The sequence below is a fragment of the Pelecanus crispus genome, chromosome 10, assembly GCF_030463565.1.
Source record: "Pelecanus crispus isolate bPelCri1 chromosome 10, bPelCri1.pri, whole genome shotgun sequence".
Classification (NCBI taxonomy): Eukaryota; Metazoa; Chordata; class Aves; order Pelecaniformes; family Pelecanidae; genus Pelecanus; species Pelecanus crispus.
This window is the reverse complement of record NC_134652.1, coordinates 34,518,000-34,534,722: the sequence shown is the minus strand read 5'-3', so window position 1 is coordinate 34,534,722 and position 16,723 is coordinate 34,518,000. Positions and strand designations below refer to the sequence as shown.

Below are 16,723 nucleotides of genomic sequence, written 5' to 3'. Positions count from 1 at the left end.
TCAGCACCGTAGGAATTAGATCAAACATGCATTTACCAGCTGCTGCAGGACTGTCCCAAGGCAGTCCCTATTCAGCCCCTAAAAGCCTGGTACCTCCCTGAGCTACTCTATTGATTTAGTTAACAGCAGCTTTAGTTTTCAGTCAGTAACCAACTCATGCATAAGGGACATTTTCCAAATTTAGTTGTTCAGGGGTGTGCAGCATTTTCCTTCATTCAATGAGATTTTTTTTTTTAATCATTAACCTCCTCCTTCCTTTTGTCACACACATCATCACTTCAACCTTATTCCCTTTGGCACTAACTCTGCACGCAGTGCCAAGCAGCAGGTAACATTCTCATTTCCTGGCAAATAGCATGGTGTTCCAGTGGACTCGGCTTTGCTGGTCACAGTAAATACACTTTTCTGGTTCTAGTTGCAGTAAGTGTTGAAGTTTTTCCTTTAGCAGCTCAATTTGAGAATAGTCCTTTCCTAGTACTGACAGATTGCCACTGGTTGTAACTTAGGTTAGGACATACATTTAACATGTTTCTACAGCATCTGAGGTGGATATTATCACACCCTCTAGGTGCAACTACAGTCCACCGAGTGAGGGACACGGATGGGGCTATGAGATACCATGCTTAGTAGCCTTACTCCTTCAGAGCTGGGTAGGTAGATAAATTGTGGGTCAGGGTTGCTTCCCCCCAACACACCCCCAAATCAAATATTACCAGATGGCCTGTTAGAGCCAGCCAAGCAGGTTACAAATAAGTCAGCTACAACTTCCTGGCCAGGCTTAGAACAGTCACATCAGACCACGCCTTGAAGAGACACTGCTTTGGGAACAGGAGGTTAGTTGGTCAGGGCAGAGGTCAGCCCCCTGCAGCGTGGGTGCCAAGGAGAGCACACAGACGTGTTTGGACAAGCAAAGAACAAGGCTGGTGAACAAAAGCCAGGGCAGCTCAGGAGGGGCAGCAGTTCCCAACTCAGCTCTGAGGAGCTTCTCTTTTCCAGAGGAAAAAAACACAGGTCTTCTCTCCATGAGGTGCTTCCTGGCTCCCACTGAGATTTAAATAGTGCTGTTTAATTTCAAAATTAGAGATCAGTTCTACTACGCTGCCCTTAGAAGGGTTCTGACATCAGGTTTAGACCAGAAAGGAGAAAGCTAGAGTCTCAAACTGAAAGCTTTCCATTGAAAAGGTGTTTAGGAAACTTCTCACGTGTCTTTCACTCTATTCATCCCCTTCAGGTCACCCTTTTTCTCTAGCATTATTTCTGGTGCTTGCATTTCTTCTGTCCTGTGCTCTGAGCAGCCTCTTACCTGCTTACAGAGACCCCTTCTTTCTCATCCATCACAGTTCCTCCTTCAGATCCCCACCAAGAACTCTTCCTGGCTCTCCTCACAAGCAAGGGGAAAAAAAACAAATACACCCACAGGACTCAAGTGAAAACTTGGTTCTCCCCCAGACAAATCACTCTGCCTCAGCCCCCGACTGCTACTCAGATGGCACATGCTAATGCAGAGGAAGTGCAGGGAAATGAAAGGGAAAATATTTAAGACAAGCAAGGAGGAGGGATACCACAGTTACAATCAGATTGCTAGGGATTGTCAAATGAGAGAGAATCTGGATAGAAGGAAAATGGATGAAGAGATGAGTTCTGCATATTTGGTAGCAGCAATTTCAGGAGAAGATATCTGCTGACACTGTTCCATCTCCAGGTGCCATAAAGGCACATAAACAGTGATAGGAAAACACTCACAAGAAGATAAGTCACTAGAAAAGAACAGATTGTAAATGAAACTTTGTTTGAAACAGGTTAAGTCTGCAGCAGAGCATGCCTATCAGTTAACCCTACTCTACCTGTTCAAATTAAAGAGGATGGATTCATTGAACACTGCAGCATAAAGGCATTGCTAGAAGTACTGGCCCAGGAAGGACCACCTCTGACCCCGATATCTGCACCAGCACATGGAGAGGTATAGGTTTCTTTTTACACCAGCTTTTACAGTATTTACCCTGTTCAAGGATTTAGAAAGTAAAATTCTTCTTCTTTTCTTTGTTCCCTGTAAAATCTCTTTTTTTAAGAGACACTTACTTTGAAAGCAGATGGTAATACCATATTCTCACTAAAATGAATTATGTCTGAGTAAAATAAAAGCAGCTGAGCTCAGTCTACAAGTATCTAGTAGGTGGTTGGCTATTTTGAAAAGAACAAAGCTTGCTAGCACTTGGAAACTTTAAAAAAAAAACCAAACAGCACCAACACCCTAATTTGATCCCGTGTAAAATCCCATTCTTGTGTACACCAAACTTTTTCATCTGCACTACTTTAATGGGATGGAGGACAAGCAAGTTAAGTAAAACAGCGAGTTGAGTTCAGCATTCCATGCTGGGGTTTGCCTGTGCTCTAGCAGAAATGTTACTGAGCAGCAGCCATAGCACCAGAGGTAATACTGATGCAACATTACAGAACTTTCTTTAAAAGCAGTATGCTCTTAGTTGAAATAAAGTAATCCCCCCCTAGTTCTTACAACAGTCAGAAGAATCATAGAATCATTTAGGTTGGAAAAGACCTTTAGGATCATCAAGTCCAACCATGAAACTAGCGCTACCAAGTCCACCATTAAACCAATTAAGGGTAGAGTAATAATTAATTTCATGTTTCCTGGCTTGGTGGCTGGCTTATTTTTTAATGAAAGTGAAACTAGAGTAGAATCATTAAGGTTGGAAAGGACATCTGATACAGTCCTGATACCTCCCAATACAGTCCTAGCTGTCTCAGTCTCTCCTTGTAGGACAGGTGCCCCAAGCCCTTCTTCATCTCTGTGGCCCTTCACTAGGCTCACTCCAGTATAGCCATACCTTTCTTACACTGGGGAGCTGTTTTGCACCAGTAGGTGCTGGTCCCTTATGAACTCAGTAAAAAAGGCACTGATGCTCTTTAAGACATCTTTTAAGATGCTATTAATATAGAGCTAATCATTCTTAATCTGCAGCTATGAAATGTATGCTGGCTATTGCCTGGTAGGTCCATATCCAACTGTTTAGTACAATTCAATTGTCTAAACACCCTAATAAAAATTATGAACCAGTGAAACCCTGCCAAGCACTACAATGACCTCAGCTGAAGGACGAAAAAAAACATAGCAGCACTGTAGCAATTCAATTCTCACAATACATAGCCAAAGCACTATGAATAAATAGGGCTGCCAATTATTACCCACAGTGCAAAGCTCCTCAAGTTTTCACCAGTATAAAATGGAGTTTCAGATGGCCAAAAACTTGAGCATCACAAACCTTCCACACACTAGGTCTAGACAGCATGGCAGTTACAAAGTGTAGATGTTGTATTTTTCCTTAAGGTAAGTTATGTGCATCATCGATAACTTTGCACTGTATTTCAGAATGGAGCTATTAAAGTGAGTCATGTCTTTGGGTATGATATTCACCACCTTATCTGACCTCAGACACTGATGGACAGCGTTATGTTCCTTTCTCTGTCCTATTTGCTAGGAGCACTATAATAGTTCATTCAGAGCTGCAATGACAGCTGTGTTACACCACCAGTCGTAACAGTGCCTGGGTAAATAAACAAGAAAGATTGCAGACTTTTATTAAATTATTTTTTAAAATTAAGCTTTCTTTAGAAATTTTAGTACTGAAATCTTTTAGTTAAGATGGGTAAAGTGTTCACTATCCCATGAAACTGAGACAGACGCCAGTACTTATGTGAAAAAAATAGGGCTTTATCAGTATTGCAAGCAACAAAAATCTTGAGTTTGCCTAGCTGAAGTCTTCTTTTCCGCACAAAGAACCTAAATAAAAAAGTCTGCACATGATGAAGAGAGACAAACTAAATGTTAAGGTCCCCCCTATTTGCTTAAGCAGATTAACTTCTGATTCTCAGAGCAGCTGCTAGCAGCTTCCCCTCATTTTTTATACACTGATGTAACCAGCTAGCACCAGCAATACTACCCCTTGGCCTGCAAAGCTCAAGTTACTACATTCAAAAGCAGATAAATTAGGTCCCTAGTTTAATTTGTCTTGAAATTGCATCCTATCACTGATGTCAATAGAAAGGAGTCAGCCATAGCAATCATCTTCCCCTCTGCCTTCGATTACGAAGTAACTTTTTGCACAAGCAATTTCAAAAAAAATCTCTCCTCTTTGGCTCTCCACTGCTAAAGGACTCCATTAAGCTGGCAGTATCTCGATACTTCTGGAGATTAAGAACCACCCTGCAGAGAACAATGCTAACACTCCCACCAGTAGTTATGTCTACAAACACTACACAGTAACAAAAACTAGGTCTAACACCAATCTTCCAGCTACTCATCAACAGACACAATAAGCAGTGAAGAACAGGATGTTGTCACATCCACTGCTTTTGTTTCAAAGTCACTCTTCAGCAGCTGTAGGACAGGGCTTTTACAAACCTTGCTGTTTACAAACAGGCCATTTTGTTCCTTTCACATGCCTGATTGAGAAACTTAAATGCCTTCATTACTATTCCACACTTTGCCACAAGCTTTGGCCCCTAACCAGCAAGTAAAGGAGCACCATGGTGCTCAGATCCAGTAAAACTTAAGGACAGATGTGCACCCTGTCCCCATTGACATATCTGAAAGCCAAGAATAGAGGTAGCAATTGGAAATCTAACATACAATCAATTATTAGTTTATACCTTTGTCAATTTTGTTTGAACTTTTTACAAAACTCTCACCTGTGAAGTTAAATGCTGGGAGCTTTAGGAAGTTCCTGCATTAATCATGTGGGAGTCTATAGACATGTAGCATCTCAGTTTATGATTACAGTTCCTAGCAGTCATGTTAAATCAACATTTACTTGACTATTCCTATATAAAGACAGACTAGTTTTCAAATTCAAGCATAAGCTGGGGGGCTCTACCTTTGATAAGAATCAGAGGAGAACTGTATTACTATTAGCAGTTGGAAGGGTCCCTGTTAAGAAGTAACACATTGGTATATAAAGAGTCCATGTAAAATTTAAGATATCATACCCTAGAACTGGTCCAGGAGCTGGAAATATACCAATTCACAAGTTAAAAAGCCGATTTCTAGGTAAATTCTTGGGCCTTCAAGATAACAGAAAAGCACACAGAGCAAGGGTTTTCCCAAATGATTTGCAAATACCTTCAAAAATCTCAAACCATTCTACTTGTTTGACCATCTACTTGGCTTTTATAATCTGCAATTCTTCAGTTCAAAATATCTCATTTACATGTCCTTTGGCACATTGATTGCCATGCTCACATAAAATTTTAAATTGACATTATACTGGAACAACTCAAACTTCAGAGGAATTTCCTATCCTATCTTCCCATCATATCAAGAACAGCAATTTAGTAGTTTAGGTTACCCCGCTTTTTTTAGACAAGTGGTACCTTACCAGCACACTCCAAAGAAAAGAGTCCTTTTGTAGAGCACCCATAATCTAGAAATAAGTTCAGTCCTTCACTGGATTTAAAGCTTTATTTATAGAAAGTTCACTGCATTAATGGCAGCAATATTTGCACTGTATTTGAACTCAGCACTAATAGGTTAATATTTACATTTAGATAACACTTAAACCAAAACAAACTAAAACACAGCCACAGTTTTAGAGCAGAAAGACGGACATACAAGTTACAGACAGACTTAACATTAAAAGTAATCTCAATTGTTTCACACTGGTGGTTGATTTAGTCCAAAGGTCTATTATTTCTTAATCAGATTAGCAGGAAGAGTGGATTTGTCCAAGTCATCAAAATATGGATGGTTCAAGGCCATTTTGCCAGAAATTCTTTTTGCAGGATCATAAATTAACATTTTCTGGAAGAAAAAGGAAACATATTTAATTCCTCATGAAATGGGAACTAAAATCATGTTAAATAGATATTGAACCACAGTAATAATCAAGTAGCCATAAAGATACGTTTCCCCCCATGACCCACGGTTACTCAGAGGGAGAGGTCATTTCCACCTACAAGTCAGTAGTAGGTCAGTAGTAATGCATAACATCTCAGAAAGCCAAGAAACAGTTATTCTCCCATTCAATAACCAAGCCCATGCATGTATCAAGGTACCACATGCACTCAACTAAATCCAGAACCAGGCATCAAGTGGCAGTGATTATTTGTCTCAGCTTCTCAACTAAGGGAAATTAGTAAGCTTTAGGCTGTTGAGGCCCAAAACGCCTAGAAGGACAAGTGGTCCTGTGCTTGTTTTGTTAAGCTGACATTGAAGAAACTGATGTTGCATTGCTTCTACCCAGCTTGGTGCAGTGGTTTACAGTTGAAATGTAAGAGTGATCACTCAGTTACAGAGTTCAAACGGGAAAGTACTATAAAAGCAGGTAGAACTGAAGAAACCCCAAGTCTGAAAACTTGAATTTCTTTACAGTAAGTTACTTCAGCTGAACACATCAATAATAAAAGTTGATGAGAGCAAATAGAGGGGATGCCAGAGCCACTGAAATAGCCCCCAGAACCATCTAGAACAAGCAAGAGATTTGTTTTGCTAGCAGTTTAAAAAAAAAACAAAACAAAAACAAAACATCTGTAGTCTCTATCATACAGCCACGGGCCAAAAAGAGGAAAGGAATGAAGCACTTTGTTTTCTACTAGACCTAAAGCTAGCAAAGTCTCTGCAAGGTCTTTTTGCTTTTATTTCTCCTTACTAAAGGAAAGTACATTTCAAATTCAAGTAATCCGGATTGTACCAACTGCTTGTCCCCCATCCCCACAACAAATTTATCATTCAGGAGAAAAAAATTCTTAACCAGTATTACTCTGCCCAGTATTCAGTCTTGACATTCAACTGTCTTTAGACTTCATCCTACAGGGAGTCTTCCAAGTTGATTTAAACCACTGAATTTGCATTTATATTCTCTGAACTCCTGCCAAACGCAACACTATTTCTAGATTTAACATTGTATATCCAATTTTACCTTAAGTGACAGGTTCCTATTAGCGCTACCCCCAGAACAACAGTATCCTATAGCTAACACTGATATCAAAGGTTCTCTTAAAACTGACTCAGGCAAAAAAGGGCAAATTTCTCTGAAAAAAGGGGTGCTGTGACATTGAGACTACAGCACTTCAGCTGATAAATTAAGTGACCATTTCTTTTCTGAGCAGTCTGGAACATAGTTTTTCCTGAAACTTAGTGTCCGATAGACCAAAGCTTTTGACGACAGCCATTAAGTGCTTTGAAATGCTGGCCACAGAAGTCATTTAGCTTACAAAAGTCTTACGTTTACAACCTCACTCAAGCAATTGGTCTTAACGCAAAAATATGTAACCCCTTTTCAAAGATAGCTATTTTAAGCACTACTTCCATCTGCAGTAGTCCATACAAGGAAAAATTAACATTTTCGTTGACACATTTGAGCTTGTGCTCTAGAATGAGATATTCAGTTCTTTTGCCTTGAAGTTGTATTACTGCTTCAGGCTTAAAAGTGCTATAGGAAACTTAAATGGATTCCAGATGCCTAAGAATTCAGCCATACCACTGTTGCCAGGCATTAATAGGAGGCTAAAATTTCAACAATTTAAGGCGAAACTATACAAGATTTTACAGCATAGGCTTTGAGATTAGTATTGTGTTAACACCATTTGAGGAACAAGTAATTTTTTTTGCCTTTATTAGCAGCAGCCCAAAACATTGATTTTACACAATGAAGCCACAACTAAGCTCAGATGAGTACTTAGGCCAGTTACATGACTGTATCAACAAGATTTGCTTGTCTGTTCAATTGATTTTAGTTTGCAAATACAATCAGTAACAATTCTACTTCAAACTGATTTAATAATGATGCTGTCAGTGGACACAGAGGAATTATTCCCAGCTTAAGTCAGTTATCTCTGCAAAACAGTACCACTACAAGGTTCAGGGAGCTATCCAAAACAACTATATGTTTAACAAGTGTTGTTCAGGTTGTCAGTCTGAACTGTGGCTCTGTTCTCACAAAGAACAGCTGTGAAAAATTGTGGTCATTTGAGCTTCCTGGGTAACACCACTTCAGAGTATTTTGCCATAGCCATACCAATATAGGTAACAAACGACTTTGCTTAAAAACATGAGCCAGCTACACAGGTAATTGCTCTACAAGGTTCCCCTTGTACCAAAACGGTTCTGAAGTTTCAGCTTATCTTAAGACACGTAGAGCACCGCCCCACACCCCGATATGCAAGTCTGCACTGTATAAATGCAGCATTCGGACAAGTCACCAAGGTACATCTAAGGTCACGCCTAAGGTGCGATCTAAATTAGTCCACAGTGGCAGCACACGAGCTGGAAGAGCACTAAATGGAAAAGCCTCATGAAGAGCTTGTCAAATGAAAGCTTAGTGTGGTAGTTCAACTGCATGGCCACATAACTAAAGTAAACTCACACTAGACACAAAATATACTAATTAAAAGTTAATCCACCACAGCCAAAAAAAACTTGAACTCAAAATTTTAAGGCAATTGAGACAGACACTACAGACTGATTCAAACAAAGCCCCTGGTTTCACAGCTAATCAAATTCAGCTGCTTCCATCATTGTTTATTCAGTTAAGACCACCAAGATGAGCCCACCAAGATTAATCTACATGCTACCGTGAAAGAAAAACATTCCCAACTGGATCAGCAGCCATACAGCCACATCATAATCAGTGCTGGCACCAGGAAGGTGACAGCTACAGTTTGTGGGCAGGAGCCTTCACTTAGACCTGTTTGTAAAAGCTCATCCTTACTTTCAAGTTGTACCTGGCTTATTAGTATAAAAAAGCTGAGGCATAATTACTTAATGAGAAGAAAAGTAGTCTAGTCATCTATTATTTATGAAAGTGAGTGTCACACAAGGTGTCAGTTCTACAAGAACAACAGCCCATACCACTGCTGATAGTTTGAAGATCTCCGTATCTTCATTTGAGCCAAGACTAATTAGTATAGCTTTATGTATTCTAGAGTATTTGAAACTACCTGTTCAGTTTCTTAATCAGCAGTTTAAGAAAGACTACTTACAGACAGCAGGTCCAGTCCATCATCATCCAAGTTTTTGACATGCGTTCCCAGGCTGCCAGGTTTCCATTTCGGGAATGTGTTTTTGTAGTCTTGCAGGGATTCCACTTCAGGCCATACCTCATTGTTGGGGGTACCTAAAGCTCTGTGCAAGCAGAAGCAAAATACTGAGCAGTTTAGTCTGACACCTGTATGCACTACTATGTATATGCACTTTTAGTAAGTGCACAGCACTGTTGTGCAATGCTGCACAAATAGCAAGGAAAGGTTCAGCCTGACGTACCTGAAGATTCTGAAGAGCTGGTCAATCTCTGAGTCCCCATGGAAAAGCGGTTTTTTAGTTGCCAGCTCAGCAAATATGGTCCCTATGCTCCATATATCTACAGGAGTAGAGTAACGAGCAGATCCTAGCAACACCTCTGGAGACCTATACCACAGTGTCACTACCTATGGAACAAAGAAAATTTTTTTATGAGTTTATAGAATCAGGTCCTCTAATTGACTGCAAGCCCAATGGCTCATTATTAAGCAGCATTCACAGGTTTTTTTTGTTAAAATAGCCAATGATAGAAATTTTAGTGAAAATACTACTTTCAAAATTCATTCAGATAAACATAAACTCCATTACAGTAGTTTCTACTGCAAGCAAAGCAGTTGCCTACACTACTTCCCAAAGAGCAGGAAGCCTTTAGCGCCTAGCTACCAAAATGCTCAGTCTCAAGTACTTTGTGAAGCAAAAATGAAGCAAAAATGCCCTTACAAGACAGTAAGCAACAAGTTCTGGCCCATCTGATTCATTGTCAAGTTAATAGTGGGATTCATAAGATGCTTTGGAACCTTAGAGTAAAACCACAGTCATGGAGATGGAAAGCCATTGAATAAAACAAAATCGAAATATAAACTTTGATACTGTTATTTAGTGACTTCAAAAGTTCCATGATTTTTTTTTTTTAGCTGTTTCATATTCAGTTATTACCAGGAAGCTAGTAAGCATTGTCCAAATCACAAAGAGGATGTTCCAACTCACTCACTTCATGAGTGTATACCCGCACTGGAACTCCAAAGGCTCGAGCCAATCCAAAGTCCGCCAGTTTGATCACACCCTTATCATCTATTAAGAGATTCTGAGGTTTTAAGTCTCTGTGCAGAACTCTTCTTGAATGGCAGAAGACAATACCTTGCAAGATTTGATACAAGTAACTCTGTAGAAAGGACGAAGTGGGAGAAAAAAAGACTAACTTTTAGTACAAGTTAGTGTTCCGCAAAATAAAGCTGTTCCCTTACATTAGCTCTCCCCATAGTAGTAGAAAATGGAGATGGAAGGCATTGCAGATATTGAGTTAATATCAAAGCCACACAAATTAATTCTTTACTTAAGCTTATTTTAAGGCAGTTTAATTTCAGTAATTAAAAGAATCTGAAGTGGCATTTGAGAGCAAAACTCAATTCATCTTGTTATCCACAGCTGCTTCTTTAACCTTTCATTTCTCCTCAAGGAGTTAATTATACTGAAAATAAGAGCTGCTTATAGCTTTGTAGGTCATCTTTAGATTGATTTCTCTCTTATATTAAGAAATTGTCCTCATTACCTTAACACGTGAACGATCCAAATATTGGCCGGATGGAATACTGTCCAAGTATTTCTTGAGATCCATGGAAAGGAATTCAAAGACGAGGTACAGTCTTGAATCCTGCATAAGAACATCCTGGAGACTAAAAATTGAGTATACAATCAACTCCATTGCAAAATGCATGGACCCATGGTTACTTTCTCCCTCTCAAGAGGGATACAAGCTGAACTTCCAGGTTCCTGTTATGAAAGCCTTAAAAAGCTTTCAGTCTTCAAAGACTAACAGACTTAGTGAGTTACACTGGCATCTGGAAAATCAAGTATATCTGACATAGCATCAGACTGAGATAAACACCCCATATGCTTCCTCTTAAACTTACATTCCCTCATGGCTAGTATCAGACACAGGAAGTCTGAGGAAAAAATACTGTTGCCTTTAAAAAAAAAAAGACTCTGGGCATTGGTGCCTAGCTTCCATTTGAAGCTGGCCTGGCTTATTACAGCAGAGCCTAAATTAGTAGGAAGGTTTAAGGGAATAATAGGAACCTAGTAGATACAGCGGGATTTGCACAGGTTTTTAAGTATCTCCTTCATCCTTAATAGTTTATAACAGTTCCTAAACCCAAGCACACATAGAGACACTAGATGGTTGGAACTTGGCCAATTTCAAGGCACACTAGAGAGAAAGTATTTTGCTGCATCAAAGAGGAAGTAAATATTTTGTGGGGAAGACAACAGCTGCAATCAATTCTATATGTCCAGTAGTCACTGATCGAAGTTTCACTCAGTAACTCAGATGTGCCAGCTATGACAGCATCATAACACAACACGTGAATCTCTGCTACAAACCAGCAAGGAAGTGACTTATGACGGAGGCTCACATAAGAACACCAAGGTCAAATGGTCTATTCCAAGGTGGCAAATAAAGTTCAGAGACTGACTAAAGTAACAGCTTCAACCAGTTTTCACAAGGTACACTGTCTCCATTCTCACAATAACCACTCTGAAGATAATTTACATAAATTACAAAAATCAACAAAAACTTGTTAGATTCCTAGAATGGGAAGAGGCAGCATGAGGCAGTCTTAATTAGAAAACTGGTATAAATACAGGATTTGGGAAGACAGCTATTTGCTGCAAAGCAGACACTGTATTAAGCAAAGTAACTCTCACCTCAGTAGAATGGTGGAAAAGTAATTTCTTATCTGAAGGGACCTAGTGCCCTTCAAAGAGTTTAGCTAAATACCAGTATATGCATACCAGACTATATTGGGATGATGCAGCTCTTTTAATAAAGAAATTTCTCGGATAGCAGTACTTGGAACACCTTCCTCCTCACTTTCTAGACGTATTTTCTTCATTGCAACCACTTGGCCTGTGGTTTTGTGCCGACCTTTATACACGACACCATAGGTACCTGAACAAAAAGACAGTGAAACGCACATAGGAAATACCGGCTTCAGGTACAGTTGTCATTGCAAATAAGAATTGCTAACATAGGCAACAGTCCTTGCAATCAGGTACTTTTTGTTTAAGTATTTGGCTTGATTAAGAACTACTACTTAGTTTTCGCAGTTTAACCGTGCAATAGTTTTGTTTAAAGCATGCCACGCATAAACAGCATCATTTGTTAGGACAGGGTACTTAGTAGCCTAAGTGTGAAACTTGAATATTTGGAAGATGTAGTTGTAAAATCAGATACTATTTGAGTTTCGAGTTGATTAACTTTCAGGCAAGATCACTATACCTCTTCATCCCCAAGGGGTTATGATTTTGCCATTGATACATCATATTAAAAGGTTAAAGGTTTAGCTGCAAAAAAAAGTCGTGCTCCCTCTACAATCAGAGATCTATCCATCCGTTGGTCAGATCTATAGAAATACCTCTAGCACAATCCTCAGTGCAGGAGAGAGGGTAGTGCTGTGGGTCTCAGCAGAAGCTAGAATTGGAACCAGTAGTAAATCTCAAATCAATAATCTATTTTAATCAGTGTTCACAGAAGTAGAACCCTCAACAAACTAAGACAGCTTAGGTATTCTCTTTTCACCCTTCTTGAAGCATTAATCCCTCAGATTAAGCTCAAACAAACAAGTTTCTTTCAGGAAGAAAGATTCATGCACAAGGCTTCAGTTACCAAGCTTTGTTCTAAGATCCAAACCCATACCTTTTGCGATTACCTTAGAGAACACCTTCTCAGAGGCACATACTGCAAATTCTCAAGTCTACTTAAGACTAAAGCATTATAAAACACGCCAACTTCTACATTTAACATAGGCTGGATTTCCAGTGAAAGGGGGGTTGGGACTAACATCTGCATTGAAGCAATCTTCTTGGTAAATTAATTTTTAAAATTCACTTCTCCACACAGGTTTACAATCTGCTCTTCGCCTTGACAAGCATAGTGACCAGAAAAATCCACGAACCACTACTCCCTACCAGCAGCTCCAAGCAAAGTAAGTATAACACACAGTATAACTTCAGGAGCAACTAGTACACAACTTCATATACAAAGGAATGGAGGAGTTTCCCAAATTGAAAAGCTGGTTTCAGGCCTCAGAACACTTGGGCTTTTTTCCCCTCTTGGAGGAAAATTACACCATTAGCCAACAATATGAACGCAGACAGTTCTCAACACTGATGAGTTGTTTCAAACAGACCGCATTATCTTCAGAAGAGCAGCAGCCTGAAAGCTTTTACATCTAGAGATAATTACCACAGTTAACCACAGGCTTATTTTTCCAGTTAGTTGAATCTCAGGAGTTCCTCTAATAGCCAGAGCGCATAGAGCTTCTATGACACTTGATAGCTCAGACTGTGGAACACTACAAGGCTCATGGTTTTCCATACTTACCTTCCCCAATCTTCTCTATTTTTGTGTAATCATCCATTGCTGTGGTTATGCCTGAAATGAACACGGGGAAAAAAAAAAAAACCACACATGAGGGTGAACCGTTGCTGTCCTGAACACCACCAAGTCACTGAAATTATGCCAGGTCTTTGGAAGCTAGTTTTGTCTTACATAGGTAGGATGCAATGTGGAACACTTACCGTTCTCCTCAACAAAACCACGGGTTTTTATTCAGGGTTCCAACTAGAGAAACTACATCCCAAAATACGATTAGGCATCAACTCAAAGGAGAAAGAGACTTTTGTGAAGAAAACTCCTCCATTAACTGAAAAAACACACCGTACTCATTAGTTTTGTGTAGTTACTCAGTAGCAGGAACCCTACTATCTAAAGGCAACGCAAGGGAACACCAGCCCCATGTTATCTGATCAGTACAGGGCAGTCTTAAGAGCCACAAACCTGAACTATGTTAACGGGCACAAGATACTGGGAGGCGTTAGCAGCCGGTGGGACTGGCAGCTCACACCTTCCGCGCTGCTCTTGGCCTCCTTCAGCGAGCGCAGCTGAACTGTAATGCCAGGCTCGGAAGCGCTGCGAGGTACCGAGCGAATCCGTAGCGGCCTACAGCTCCCGAGGGGGTTCCCGAGCTCAGGCGGTCGCCAAGCAAGCGCGGAAGGGCGGCGAGCCCTCGCCCCTAGCCCGCTGCCCGCGGCCAGGAGCCCGCTGCCGTGCCGGCCCACCTCCTGCCCCGCTGTCACGGGTCGCATCGCCTCCAAGCCGCCCCCGGTGCGGGGCCCGGCGGAGGGAGAAGCCCCGAGGCCCGCCTCCCGCTCTCCCTCCCTCTCGAGGGCGACGTTGCGCGGTCAGGGAGGGACGGGGGTGGGGGTGCCGCGGCGCGACCCAGCACCCTGCCCCGCTGGGAGCGGGACCCCCTCCGCCGCCCGGCCGGCCGGGCCGGGGCTAGGCGCGGCACAAGAGGGGAAAGGGCCGGGCCGGGAGCGGCGGGCCCAGCCCGCGCCCCACCGCGACAGGGGGAGCGGAACACCTCCCACCCACCCCCCCCAAACCTCCACAGAGCCCCCCGGCCGTTACGCGGCCCCGCGCACCAGCAGCCGCGGAAAAGCGGCTCCCCAGCCCCTCCGCGGAGCCGGGACCAGGCCGGAGCCCCCGCACCCCGCCGCCGGCCGCCGCTCCCCTCACCTGCGGAGCCGCCGCCGAGCCCGCTGCCCGCCGCGAGGACGTCCCCGGCCGCGCTCAGGGGCGGGCCCGGCGCATTCGAACTAGCCGCGCGCCGCCGCCCTCCGCCAATGGCGCCGCGCTGAGATGATTCAAAGCGGCCAATCAGCGCGCGTCGCTCCGGCGGCGCCAAAGCGAGGCCGAAAGGCGGCTTCTGCCTCCCCGGTAGTAATCGGCGCGGCCGGGCGCGGCAAACTGAGGATGCGCCGGGCGTCCGCTTGGTTGGCGGCCGGTACGGCGGGAGGTGGTGCCGCGGGCGGGTGGTTCCCGATAGTCTAATCCTCTGCCCAAATGGGACAGGAGGGCGCCCGCGCAACGGGGTGCGCTGGGACGGCGCGAATGGGTGAACTGGTCGCTGCTCAAGCACCACATCAGGCTGTTTGCATGGTATGGGGCATATAATCACATTTGGATCAAGCCAGGCTTGTGGCTGCAGCTGCTCCTTTTAACCGAGCAAGTCTCTTGGACTTAGATGTCGCAGCCGGCCAAAGCATAAATTCATTATTTCTGGCTGCAAGGGTGCTGATCTGCGAAGTACCGCTGTGACTTTTGAAGCTGTTTTTAAAGTACACGCATTAATAAAAGGTCACTGGGTAACTTAATTCCCCAGAAGCCGGGACATATGTCTGTAGGCAAATTAAAGTTCTGTATCGCTGCTCCTAGATTAAGGACAAGTAGTCCCTATGCTATCACAGCTTCCGACAGAAGGGTCCGGGATGTAACTGGAGAGGCACCTGCGGGCTTTGCTCAGGGAGTGTTCTGGCAGCTGCAACCTCACTCTATTGGTACTCAGAGAAGTAGTAATGCAATACACTTAGATTAAAAAAAAGAGCCTGGGAAAATACAATTCCAAACATTGCAAAACTGTGTCACTTAGAACCTTCAATGCTAAACAGATTTTCAAAGCAAATGTGTTTCTAGTTTTATAGGTCTTGCCCCTACAGGATAGTTTCACGGTGGTTTCTGCAATGCTGCTGACCCACTCTGGCACCCGTTCCTCATCGGCACCCACGGTCCTGGGCCAACACGCTCCCGTGGAAGCCTACAGCCCCTGACGGAGCGAGGTACAAGCACCACTCCACATTGCTGAAGTAACTGCATTTTTTAATTACTTCATTGCACTGGTTTACAACATCCTTGGACAGCATTGCTGCTCTTCTTAAATGTAAGCAGGGCAGGCTGCTGTATATAAAAACGTACAGTTTCTCCCCTAAAAGCATTTCTTTGGCAGAATGATTCCAGCAGGCAGGACTGTTTACGGTGCACTTCCTTCTCTTCCCTAGCCCATGGCAAAGGCAAGAGGCTGCACATCCATCTCCTCCCCCCCAACACACATACGTCTCAGGGGTAAAAATCCTCCGCTTCCCCCTCCCTCCTGGAGAATTTTTGCAACATACGGTGTGCATGCTCGCAGGTTTCTGTTTACTTTGAATCGCATATTCCCAGTGCTTGCTGAAGGTTTACCTGCCTAGAACAAGGCTTTTGTACATCCGGGAAATCCCAGATAGAAATACAGCCTCACATCTGGTGCAATTCGTAGGAGCAGAGTCTGACACGCTCTGTCCTGCACAGCCACAGGGAAACTCTTCCCTATGTGTGTAACGGGCCCAACACAGCCCGGGCTCAGCAATGCACGTGGGCCAGCGGCACAGCTCGGGCAAGTGCCTGTGTCACACGGCTGACACGGCCCTCGCGCCTGACTCTGCGCCGGCAGCACCGGCCGGCTGTGCCCGCTCCACATCTTTGGGGGGCATTGCTTTCTAGAGCTTTCTATAGCCTATAGCAGGACCGGAGCTACTGCTGCTGACTCTGCTGGACTAGTCCTTGTCTGGAGACCTTAGGAAGGTGGCCAAAGTCCACCTTTTCCTTCAAATAAAAAGAAAACATGTCTGGGAAATCCCAGACATATGATAACCTTAGTTAACTTTGGGTGGGGGCTAGCAGTATTGTGAACATTTAGTACTGTAAATTAATATAAGTTATATTAAAAATATATACAGATTATATTTATATAGAAAATATACTGTGCCTGAAAGTACTGAATACACTGATCTGAATTTTCTTGAAAGTGACATTTT

General features: G+C 42.8%; 1 protein-coding gene across 1 annotated transcript; it reads right to left on the bottom strand.

The window, feature by feature from the left end:
- Positions 1–5,701: 5,701 nt before the first annotated feature.
- CDK1 (cyclin dependent kinase 1) lies at positions 5,702–13,449 on the bottom strand. Its single transcript, XM_009484999.2, has 7 exons — positions 13,413–13,449; positions 11,822–11,978; positions 10,581–10,704; positions 10,023–10,193; positions 9,275–9,438; positions 8,995–9,136; positions 5,702–5,815 (listed from the first exon to the last, which is right to left on the bottom strand). Exons 1-7 carry the CDS (start codon positions 13,447–13,449, stop codon positions 5,702–5,704), a joined length of 909 nt encoding a protein of 302 aa, XP_009483274.1.
- Between the last annotated feature and the right edge of the window lie 3,274 nt (positions 13,450–16,723).

Coding starts and splice junctions, on each gene's coding strand:
- CDK1 (XM_009484999.2), bottom strand. CDS start 13,449: ATGGATGATTACACAAAAATAGAGAAGATTGGGGAAG. Junction 10,705..11,821: donor CATCATCCCAATATAGTCTG/GTATGCATATAC, acceptor CTCAATTTTTAG/TCTCCAGGATGTTCTTATGC. Junction 10,194..10,580: donor TGGATCGTTCACGTGTTAAG/GTAATGAGGACA, acceptor TCCTTTCTACAG/AGTTACTTGTATCAAATCTT.